At 49.6% G+C, this 12,751-nt stretch overlaps 1 protein-coding gene across 1 annotated transcript; it reads right to left on the bottom strand.

Annotated features, from left to right (window-relative positions):
- Positions 1-631: 631 nt before the first annotated feature.
- spred3 (sprouty related EVH1 domain containing 3) lies at positions 632-5,970 on the bottom strand (the record flags this gene model as incomplete). Its single annotated transcript, XM_079514546.1, has 2 exons — positions 632-1,654; positions 5,800-5,970. 2 exons carry the CDS (start codon positions 5,968-5,970, stop codon positions 632-634), a joined length of 1,194 nt encoding a protein of 397 aa, XP_079370672.1.
- Positions 5,971-12,751: the final 6,781 nt, after the last annotated feature.

Raw genomic sequence — 12,751 nt, 5'->3', positions numbered from 1 at the left:
GACATCAGGACCACCAGCAAGCACAGGTAATTAATAATAATAATAATAATAATAACTGTGCCCAAATGTTTTCCATGCATTCCGGGGGGTTTCGGGTAGCGTGGCACTGGTCTGACCGCTCATTAGTCCTAAGCTGCATTTCTTGTCATGAAAGGTGCTATACAAATAAAGTTTTATTATTATTATTATTATTAATCCTAACCATAACCGCACGTTTTGGGGATTTGACACAAAATCTAGACATGAAATTGGGGGGGGGGGGGGGGTTGACCTGAAATGGAGGCCAGGAGGTGTCCCTAATTTAAATCTCTGGGAGTTCCGGTAAGAACTTCAAGCCACTTTCAGGTTCGGGGAAACTTTCAGGTTCTGGAAGGTTCCACGTTACCCTTCAGAGTCGAAAAGAGCCAATAGAGAAAGAACGGAAAGCAGTGGAAGGCCATTATGTGGGGCTTCAAAGGGCCACGTCAGAGCTCTGGGACCTTCCCCCCAACATCTAAAGCACTGCGATCCTCATTCCTTACAGGTGCCGCCTCTCTCTCTCTGCTCTCCTCGCCCCCCCCCCCCCCCCCCCCCCCCCCCACCAGTCAGAGTGATAACCCCACCCCCACCCCCCCTCCCCCCGGCCTGGCCCTCATCGGACCGCCTTGTGCTTCCCGCCGCAGCAGCCGCACCGCTCCCCGCACTGCAGGCACGCGCGCAAAGGCAGGTAGCAGCACATGCAGGGCACGAAGAGCGACAGGGCCAGCAGCGCCAGCCAGCGGGCGCAGCAGAGGGGGTGCGGGTGGCCCCCCTGCAACGAGTCCTCGCACGAGCAGGGCTCCCAGAACTCGCCCTCGGAGTCCGACATACAGTGGTAGAGCAGGCTCTCGGCGCACCACACGCAGGTCCACTGGCGCAGGCAGTGCAGCGCCGGGTCCGGGGCGTCCCGGCAGCGGCCGCGGCCGTTCTCCGAGGCGCTGAAGACGGAGCGGCAGTACACGCAGCGCGACGAGCACGACGACGAGCCGCCCTGCGCGGGACAGGGGCTGTTGTTGTCGTCGTCGTCCGGGGAGATGGCCCCCGCGTCGCCGGCACTGGCCCCTCCTCCTCCCCCTCCCCCTCCTCTCTTCCGAGTCCGCGACCGGGGCGTGGCCAGCGTGGAGTGGATGCAGCAGGGGGAGGAGAGCGAGCCCTTCCCCGTCTCCTCGCGGGGCGAGCCAGCGCCCGACGGTGGCGACCCCGCCCCCGACGCGGACGACCCAACGCAGGTGGGCGACGAGGAGGAGAGGCGCCGCGAGCCTTTGCTGTCCAGGCTCACCGTCACCTCGCAGCCCGCCGTGCCCACGCCGGCCAGGTCCTTCTCGAAGCGCACCACGCACAGATCCGGCTTGTCCGGCACCACCACGCCCCCCGTCAGACCCCCGACCATGGTCCTGGTGGACCCCGCACGCCGGTAGTCCTCGTAGCCGCGCGAGCCCCAAAGGTCCTTGCACGGGTCCAGGCTGCGCAGGTCTCCCTCCTCCAGCAGGGAAATGGTGGGCGACAGAGGGGACCGGGGAGACGAGGCAGGAGGAGGGCTAGGCGGAGCAGGGGGAGTTGCAGGCAGGGGAGCCGCCGGGGGATTCAACACGACCGTCGCTTGCGTGAGCTGGTGCTGCGCCGGCCTAGCGTGGATCTGGGGGGGAAGAGAACGAGGAAATGGGGGGGGATGGAGCAATGGATAGCAGGGTGTCAGTGAGACTAGGAAGTAGGTCTGTACACACCGGGAGCGATTGTTTTGGGCTATTAATTCACATGAATTTAAACTGCTGTTTGTGCACACTGAGCATGATTATCACACATTTTTCTTTTTCTTAAACCATTTTTTTTAAAGCCAATTTTTCAGCGTAAATTCATTCCTCAACCTATATGAATGGAGGCATTACCAAAATAAATGTATACGTTGATTTGCGTCGCTCCTGCTGTGTTGTCAGTTCAGTTCAACACATTTTAGATTAGTCTAAAACACAGGGGTTCTCAAACCTGGTCCCCTGTCAAAACCAGCAGAAATATAGAGGTCCTGGCAGGATATAAAACCAACAGCACTAGAGGTCCTGGTAGGATATAAAACCAACGGCACTAGAGGGCCTGGTAGGATATAAAAACCAGCCAAACTAACGTATATTCGAGGACTCATTTTTGACCTGGGACCACAGTGAGTAATCCTATTATAAATGCGCCACGTCTCTGCGTGCGTGTGTGTGTGTGTACGGTTGTAATGCACGTAACTCGAGAACCGTTTGCCCCACCAACTTCAAATTCGATACACACGTTCCACACCCCCACAGAGACTGCAGTGCCCGGTATCGAGTCGGTCGGACCCACAGTTCTCCAGGACAGCCACAAAAGGCTCTGGTCAGGCTCTGCCAGTGGGCCTAATCAGCCTAAATCCCCTCACCTGTGCAATTTCCAGCCTCTGCCTCAGCCAATTGATTGCCATGGCAACCACACACCTGCCAATTGATTACTTAATCAGTCCACTTTTCACAGTCAGTTTGCACTCTTCGTACACAGGCAGACAGATACAGAGTACAGTAAAAATGGGTGCTATGACAAGTTGACGACGGGTATTATTAGGTTCCCAAGTTGCATCATCCCAAGTAGGCCGGTGGCCGACGGGCACGTACAGGTCTAGTATAATTAACTGTCTGGTAGAATAGAACTAACACACCGGCCCGGAGGCCAGAACCACTGCACGACATGCAGTTATAACAATCAAGTCAAACTTGGGAACAGATAGATGAATGTAATTAATTACATTGTGTCCCTCACTTTAAAATTGATGTGGTCTTGGGGCGCCCGCTGGCCTAGTTGTCCAGGCGCATGCCACATTATAGGCTCTGGCCTGACAGCGCGCCGCGTGTTCGAGTCCCGTTCATGACGACCTTTGCTGCATGTTTCTCCCCCTTGTCTCTCTCCCTCTTTCCTGTCTACTCTGTCTTCACTGTAACTATCAATAAAGGCACAAAAGCCAAAAAACAAATCATAAAAAAATAAAATGGATGTGGTCGTGGTGGTCTCTGTGAACTTGTGTGAAGTACCAGCAAGAAGTGATTTTGGATTTGGGTCCCGAAATTATCTGTGATTCTCAAAGTTTGGGAACCCATGGTCAGGTGGGCAGGTGTCTGATGAGTGGTGACAGCGTGGTCTAGTACCTGGGCAGGTGTCTGAGTGGTGACAACATGGTCTAGTACCTGGGCAGGTGTCTGAGTGGTGACAACATGGTCTAGTACCTGGGCAGGTGTCTGATGAGTGGTGACGGCATGGTCTAGTACCTGGGCAGGTGTCTGAGTGGTGACAACATGGTCTAGTACCTGGGCAGGTGTCTGATGAGTGGTGACAACATGGTCTAGTACCTGGGCGGGTGTCTGATAAGTGGTGACAACATGGTCTAGTACCTGGGCGGGTGTCTGATGAGTGGTGACATCATGGTCTAGTACCTGGGCAGGTGTCTGATGAGTGGTGACGGCATGGTCTAGTACCTGGGCAGGTGTCTGATGAGTGGTGACAGCGTGGTCTAGTACCTGGGCAGGTGTCTGATGAGTGGTGACAACATGGTCTAGTACCTGGGCAGGTGTCTGATGAGTGGTGACAGCGTGGTCTAGTACCTGGGCAGGTGTCTGATGAGTGGTGACGGCATGGTCTAGTACCTGGGCAGGTGTCTGATGAGTGGTGACAACATGGTCTAGTACCTGGGCAGGTGTCTGATGAGTGGTGACAACATGGTCTAGTACCTGGGCAGGTGTCTGAGTGGTGACAACATGGTCTAGTACCTGGGCAGGTGTCTGATGAGTGGTGACAACATGGTCTAGTACCTGGGCAGGTGTCTGAGTGGTGACAGCATGGTCTAGTACCTGGGCAGGTGTCTGAGTGGTGACAACATGGTCTAGTACCTGGGCAGGTGTCTGATGAGTGGTGACAACATGGTCTAGTACCTGGGCAGGTGTCTGATGAGTGGTGACAACATGGTCTAGTACCTGGGCAGGTGTCTGAGTGGTGACAACATGGTCTAGTACCTGGGCAGGTGTCTGAGTGGTGACAGCATGGTCTAGTACCTGGGCAGGTGTCTGATGAGTGGTGACGGCATGGTCTAGTACCTGGGAGGGTGTCTGATGAGTGGTGACCTCATGGTCTAGTACCTGGGCAGGTGTCTGATGAGTGGTGACCTCATGGTCTAGTACCTGGCCAGGTGTCTGAGTGGTGACGGCATGGTCTAGTACCTGGGCAGGTGTCTGAGTGGTGACGGCATGGTCTAGTACCTGGGCAGGTGTCTGAGTGGTGACAGCATGGTCTAGTACCTGGGCAGGTGTCTGAGTGGTGACAACATGGTCTAGTACCTGGGCAGGTGTCTGATAAGTGGTGACGGCATGGTCTAGTACCTGGGCAGGTGTCTGATGAGTGGTGACGGCATGGTCTAGTACCTGGGCGGGTGTCTGATGAGTGGTGACAACATGGTCTAGTACCTGGGCAGGTGTCTGATGAGTGGTGACGGCATGGTCTAGTACCTGGGCAGGTGTCTGATGAGTGGTGACGGCATGGTCTAGTACCTGGGCAGGTGTCTGATGAGTGGTGACAACATGGTGTAGTACCTGGGCAGGTGTCTGATGAGTGGTGACGGCATGGTCTAGTACCTGGGCAGGTGTCTGATGAGTGGTGACGGCGTGGTCTAGTACCTGGGCAGGTGTCTGATGAGTGGTGACGGCATGGTCTAGTACCTGGGCAGGTGTCTGATGAGTGGTGACAACATGGTCTAGTACCTGGGCAGGTGTCTGATGAGTGGTGACAACATGGTCTAGTACCTGGGAATGGGGGCTGATGCGTGGTGACAACATGGTCTAGTACCTGGGCAGGTGTCTGATAAGTGGTGACAACATGGTCTAGTACCTGGGCAGGTGTCTTAGTGGTGACAGCATGGTCTAGTACCTGGGCAGGTGTCTGATAAGTGGTGACAACATGGTCTAGTACCTGGGCAGGTGTCTGATGAGTGGTGACAGCATGGTCTAGTACCTGGGCAGGTGTCTGATAAGTGGTGACAACATGGTCTAGTACCTGGGCAGGTGTCTGATGAGTGGTGACGGCATGGTCTAGTACCTGGGCAGGTGTCTGATGAGTGGTGACGGCATGGTCTAGTACCTGGGCGGGTGTCTGATGAGTGGTGACAACATGGTCTAGTACCTGGGCGGGTGTCTGATGAGTGGTGACAACATGGTCTAGTACCTGGGCAGGTGTCTGAGTGGTGACAGCATGGTCTAGTACCTGGGCAGGTGTCTGATAAGTGGTGACAACATGGTCTAGTACCTGTGCAGGTGTCTTAGTGGTGACGGCATGGTCTAGTACCTGGGCAGGTGTCTTAGTGGTGACAGCATGGTCTAGTACCTGGGCAGGTGTCTGAGTGGTGACAGCATGGTCTAGTACCTGGGCAGGTGTCTGATGAGTGGTGACAACATGGTCTAGTACCTGGGCAGGTGTCTGATAAGTGGTGACAACATGGTCTAGTACCTGGGCAGGTGTCTTAGTGGTGACAACATGGTCTAGTACCTGGGCAGGTGTCTTAGTGGTGACAGCATGGTCTAGTACCTGGGCAGGTGTCTGATGAGTGGTGACAACATGGTCTAGTACCTGGGCAGGTGTCTGAGTGGTGACAACATGGTCTAGTACCTGGGCAGGTGTCTGAGTGGTGACAGCATGGTCTAGTACCTGGGCAGGTGTCTGGTGAGTGGTGACAACATGGTCTAGTACCTGGGCGGGTGTCTGATGAGTGGTGACAACATGGTCTAGTACCTGGGCAGGTGTCTGAGTGGTGCCGGATGCAAAACTGAACTCTTCGGGTCGCACGAAGCAGGCGGAGGATGACTCGCTGGTCACTATGGTGACAGGTTTCGGAAGCATTTCCTTCCTGCTGTTGGATGACGACTCACTTCCTGTATGAGACTGACACAGGCTGTATGTCATTAGAGCTGCATAGTTAATAATCATTTTAACGTGGGGCCCAGATTCAAAATAGCCATGAATTAAAAATATATTCTGGAAATAAACTAAAACAAAAGTATAAGGTGAAGTAAAACCACAAATGCATTAAACAATGGTGAGGATAGAGGGTAAAATAGTATAATAATAAATCTATAAATGCACCAAGTCTCTGTACGTACTGTACGTGTGTACGTCTATAATCCACGTATAACTCGAGAACCGTTCGCCCTACCAACTTCAAATTCGACACACGTGGTCCACAAAACAAAACCACAAAACAGAAAAAGTAGAAAGATCACACACTCCATCTTGAAGTTTGGACAACAGCTACAGAGAGAATAAATATAATTTCAGTCAGACAACTCACGAATAGATTTAACCAATATTTATTATAGTATGAGAATACAATACAACAAACATTAAGAGCAGGGAGATAGATATACAATAAAACCCCCATGGGGAGCATAAATAACAGAGCCCACCGGTGGTGCTGGGGTGGCAGTGGGAGCAAACATCACATAACAACCAGGAACCATAGCAGAAGGAAGGCAGGAAGAGCATGCAGTCTAGTGAGCTTAAGTAGCCCGCCCAATTGGTCAGCTGACTGCCACATCAGCGAATGACGTGTGGGTCTTGCACACACTGAATACACCCACATACTAATGCAGCATATTCAAACCTTGAGTATATGAATGTGCCCTTGAGCACGGCATTAAACCCCTCGAGTATATCTGACTGAACTAACTCCGCAAGCTATGTATCATTTATCCACTCTATGGAAACGTTTTGGACTTCAGTTATTGAACACACTTCTAAACTTCCTCTGCAAAGAGTATCACCTAGGCCTGGGCCATGGCTCAGGGGTCCAGGCACCTTGGCTGGTAATCCAGTCTGGCAGTGTGCCGCGGGTTCGACTCCCGATCCCGACGGCCTTTACTGCATGTCTTCCCCCCATCTCTCTCCCCATTTCCTGTCAGCCTACCTACTGTCTGTCCCTCCATAAAAATATGAAATAAAGGCGAAAGCCACAAAAAAAAAACATTAAAAAAAATATAAATAAAATAAAATGGGTGCTATGACAAGTTGACAACGGGTATTATTAGGTTCCCAAGTTGCATCGTTCTCAAGTAGGTCGGTGGCCAACGGGCACGTACAGGTCTAGTCCAACAATAAATGTGCCACGTCTCTAGGTGTCTGCATGTCTGCGTGCGTGCGTGTGTGTACAGTTGTAATGCACGTAACTCGTGAACCGTTTGCCCCCCCCCCCCCCCCCACTTCACATTCGACACACGCGTTCTACACCCCCGCAGGGAGTGCAGTGCCCGGTATCGAGTCGGTCGGACCCAGGGTTCTCCAGGACCACCCCAAAAGGCTCTGGTCAGGCTCTGCCAGTGGGCCTAATCAGCCTAAATCCCATCACCTGCAATTCCCAGCCTCTGCCTCAGCCAATTGATTGCCATGGCAACCCCACACCTGCAAATTGATTACTTAACCACTACACTTTTCACAGTCAGTTTACAATCTTCAGGCATAGGCAGACAGACAGAGACATCTCCATATACAGTATGGGCACAAAAGGGACACAGACAGATAGTTAAAATGGGTGCTATGACAAGTTGACAACGGGTATTATTAGGTTCCCAAGTTGCATCGTTCTCAAGTAGGTCGGTGGCCAACGGGCACGTACAGGTCTAGTCCTACAATAAATGTGCCACGTCTCTAGGTGTCTGTGTGTCGGCCTAATCAGCCTAAATCCCTTCACCTGTGCAATTTCCAGCCTCTGCCTCAGCCAATTGATTGCCATGGCAACCACACACGTGCCAATTGATTACTTAATCAGTCCACTTTTCACAGTCAGTTTGCACTCTTCACACACAGGCAGACAGAGATACAGATTTCTCCATGTGGGACACAGACAGATAGTTAAAACTGGTGCTATGACAAGTTCACAACGGGTATTAGGCTATTAGGTTCCCAAGTTGCATCGTTCTCAAGTAGGCCGGTGGCCGACGGGCACGTACAAGTCTAGTACAATAAATATACCATACAGATACAGACCACAGCTCTAGGAAAACAGTGAAAAACTGGTTTGGCCTCTGCAACTGGCAACACCTGCACACAACCATGGCCTTGACCTGCAGTGACATGTTGTAATGTCAATGTTATACTGCTGACATTACTGCTGACCATTTCCTCCAGGCCTCCACCCGCTATAGGGCAGTGGCTCCCAAAGTGGGGTCCGGGGACCCCCAGGGGTCCTTGAGGGAGTTCCAGGGGGTCCCCAGCTAAATGATAGTTTGGAACCAAATGGACCCTTATGGGTCTGTAACTCTGAGAGTGTACAAATGGAACCAAATGGACCCTAATTAACATTGATTTTACAATATAAATTGGGGGTCCCAGAGATAGAAATGCCATTAAATGGGGATCCTTGAAATTAAACGGGTTGAGAATCACTGCTAGAGCCGCTTCTCTCATGGGGGTCCCTGGCATATCTCTTCAAATGGGGGTCCGTGGGCTCATTAGTGTCAATTTGGGGGTCCTTGACAAGAAAACGTTTGGGAACCACTGCGCTAGGGGGCCTCGTCTCTGACTGCACGTCAGTCAGTAGCCATTTTAGTCTATGTATGTATTTATTATTAATTAAATACATACTTCACCACTTTCCTGTGTGATTAGGGGTTGTAATATTATAAATTACATTATAAATTGCATTATAAATTGCATTTCCATATTATTTTTCTTTGCTCATTTCTCATCAAGATCGCCCCTCACTTCACACAAGTGTGATTTTTATTAAATATATCTGCTGTCCGGAGGAAACCTCATAACTCGGAAATGAAAAAATCACACCTGTGTGAAGTGAGTGGTGCAACTCCGTGTGGGGGTCCCTGGAAGTTCCAGACCCACAGGACCATGGCCAGGGTGCCGGCCCGGTTCCGGCGAGCCGCCCCACGTCCGAAACGGTAGAGATATTAGATATAGAAATTAGCTATGAACTGTGGGTAATTCCTTCGCCAAAATCAGTATCGACGCTGACTTACGGAAAGGGTGCATAAAGGGGCGGGGCTGAGCCCTGACACTGATTTACCTCGTAGACTTCACATAAACGCGCACCTATAAGTCAGTGAGTCAGCAGTGAGTCAGTAAGGGAGCGGATTGGAATTGGGCCAATATTAGCTCACCGAGGCCCTACACCTCTATCGTGCCCTGTCTCTCTCGCTCACTCGCTTCCTTGCTCTCTCTTCCCCCGCTGTTAAGTTACACCCATTTCCTGTTGATAACCTGGGTAAAATGTGGCATTGGTAGGTAAACGGGAGACACTATTATAGACATATGGGGCAGTGTTGTTTTCGCTGTTTTCACTGACGAAAACTAAATGGAAACTAAATGAAAACTAAGCTACGATAACTACATATATTGACAATTTCGTCAACAGATAAAAACTAGACTAAAAGGTTAGGAAGGGAGTAGTGGACAAGAGATCCAGTCAAGTCATTTTACACTTGGTTGCATGCTGAAAATCTGAAAAGTCCTAGTCTCTCAATAAAAGCTCTCGTAGCCTGTAGCTTTTATTGAGAAAAATCGGTTTGAGGGAAATGGAAGATGCCGCCTGTTGTTCCTGCCTGTCGACTACAAAACAATACTACAACATGACATAACGATATCATCCGCTCCCGACAGGATCATATACCCTAAATGAAATGGTGCCCAGGCTACAGAGACGCACTGACAATGTATTGAGGCAGAATCTCCAGTGGTATGGTTCAAATGCTCTGAAAAATAATCTCTTGATTCTGTTCAAGAAATGTAAATGTCAAGTATTTCTTCTCCCCATACACCCCCAAAAACAATACTGCCCTCATTTAGTATTCCATGATTTTTGAATATGTATGTTTTGATTCTCCAGAACTCCAAGATTGGGTCGTCCAACGAGTATTCGCAGAACATCCAAACGGAACACCAAACCTACCGCAGAAAAATCACAACAACAAGCCATTCATTTCCTCACTGACCGAATGAGCGGCCGTCATTTTGCATCACTCAACCGTCTTGCATACTTCTAGCCTTGCGTAGCCAGCCTTCATCTGCCTTTGCAGTGCATATTGCCCCAGGAAGATGAAGTCTGGCCCCTCTCTCAGTGCATATTTCCCCAGGAAGATGAAGTCTGGCCCCTCTCTCAGTGCATATTGCCCCAGGAAGATGAAGTCTGGCCCCTCTCAGTGCATATCGCCCCAGGAAGATGAAGTCTGGCCCCTCTCTCAGTGCATATTGCCCCAGGAAGATGAAGTCTGGCCCCTCTCTCAGTGCATATCGCCCCAGGAAGATGAAGTCTGGCCCCTCTCTCAGTGCATATCGCCCCAGGAAGATGAAATCTGGCCCCTCTCTCAGTGCATTTTGCCCCAGGAAGATGAAATCTGGCCCCTCTCTCAGTGCAATTTGCCCCAGGAAGATGAAGTCTGGCCCCTCTCAGTGCATATCGCCCCAGGATGGAAGATGAAGTCTGGCCCCTCTCAGTGCATATCGCCCCAGGAAGATGAAGTCTGGCCCCTCTCAGTGCATATTGCCCCAGGATGGAAGATGAAGTCTGGCCCCTCTCAGTGCATATGGCCCCAGCATGGAAGATTAAGTCTGGCCCCTCTCAGTGCATATTGCCCCAGGATGGAAGATGAAGTCTGGCCCCTCTCCCAGTGCATATTGCCCCAGGATGGAAGATTAAGTCTGGCCCCTCTCAGTGCATATTGCCCCAGGATGGAAGATGAAGTCTGACCCCTCTCTCAGTGCATATTGCCCCAGGATGGAAGATTAAGTCTGACCTCTCTCAATTGTGGGAGGACTTCACGGCCGAAATGGTGACGAGCCATTGGAGCCAGTGTTGTTTTTGTCGAAAAATGTTTGTCGACTACCTTTTTTCACTGACGAAAACTAAATGGAAACTAAATTAAAACTAAGCTATGATGACTAAATGTATTGATAATTTCGTCAACAGCTAAAAACTAAAATGCTAGGAAGGGACTATAGTGGACAAGAGATCCAGTCATTTTACACTTGGTTGCATGCTGAAAATTGCAGATCTACAAGCTCACAACGCGTCGTGCTGCGATGCGTTGTGAGCTTGTTGGCTTGTAGATCGGCTAAAATCAGTCATTATGACAACATCAAGGCCCGCCAAAATACATTTTAGTCGACTAAATCAACTGTAGATTTAGTTGACTAAAATCAAAAACAACACTGATTGGAGCCAACAAGATTCGTCTGGAACCTATAGGCTATAACCAAGCACGGCCCAATATGCAAACATTGCAGAAAAACATCCAACACTGGGGGCGAGACTTTAATATTCACACTGAGAGGGATCAAGACCAATATTCACACAAGACTGCTATTGGTATCGCTACGCAAGGCTAACATACTTCCTCATTGACCAATCCATGTGTTTAGTGGGGCTTTGATTGGCCTTCGGCATGTGACGTTACACCTTGTCGTCCGAGTTGTGTGTCCTTTGACAAACCAAAACACGTTTATTTTGCCATTTTTGCCACTGACTTTAATGCCAAATTACGTCACGGGGTGGACATACAGACAAAGCCACACATGGGAACGGTTAGCACCGCTTAAACAAAAACGATTTCAAGTACCCCCAGTTGAGTTCACAACCTCTATTTCATACCATTTTTATCTCTGGGACCCAGTGTTGTTTTCGTCGACGAAAAAATGTTCGTCAACCTTTTTTCCACTGACGAAAACTAAATGGAAACTAAATGAAAACTAAGCCATGGTGACTAAAACCAAGACTATACTGACAATTTCGTCAACAAATAAAAACTAGACTAAAATGTTAGGAAGGGACTAGTGGACAAGAGATCCAGTACAAGTCATTTTACACTTGGTTGCATGCTGAAAATAGTCATTACGACGGCATCAAGGCCCACCAAAATAAATTTCAGTAGAGTTTCACTAGACTAACACTAAAACATTCCAGGTGACTAAAATGTGACTGAAACTAAATGAAAGCTATTGAAGAGACTATGACTAAAACTAACTAACTATTTGCTGCCAAAAACAACACTGCTGGGACCCCAATGTACAATATCTTCTGTGTTAATTGGAACCTTATAATTTAGGTCCATTTGGTTCCATTTGTATACACTCTTGGTGTTACAGACCCTTAATGGTCCATTTGGACCTCTGGTCTGGACCTGGTGTTGAGAAACTGTGACTAAAACCACGCTTTAACCGAGTGCCGCGCTACGAGCTTGTAGATCTGCTATTCTTTTGAAAAATCGTGAAAATGTGTCGCAAATCTTAAAAATATATTCTTTCAGAGCGAATGTTTTTAAGTCAAATCTTTGCTTCTGGGGGGTGTCCCTGGAACTACATATTTTCAGATGGGGGTCGGTGGCCAATTACAGATAATTATGGCAAAAGTCTACAATTGTTGATGTAGAGGAGTTCCTGTGGTGTAACTGTGGTGCTATGTAGCATCTTAGACTACAGAAATTATATAAACAAGCCCAAATTGATTAAATCAATGAATTACCAGCTGCATTATTATTATCTGCGGGGGCGCCGCTCAGCGCAGTAGTTTATAGGTAGGAACCAAAATTCTCTAAGGCGGAACTATTGTGTTCTGAGTCGTTCGTATCCGCCCGTACATATTTGCGTACACACACACACCCACGCACACACACACACACACACACACACACACAGAAACAGCGCATCTCGGTTTAGCCAATGAGAAAGCCAACTGGACTATAGA

The sequence above is a fragment of the Electrona antarctica genome (genome assembly GCF_951216825.1).
Source record: "Electrona antarctica genome assembly, chromosome: 11".
Classification (NCBI taxonomy): domain Eukaryota; kingdom Metazoa; phylum Chordata; class Actinopteri; order Myctophiformes; family Myctophidae; genus Electrona; species Electrona antarctica.
Note: the sequence above shows the minus strand (reverse complement) of the source record. Positions and strands in the feature narration are given on the sequence as shown.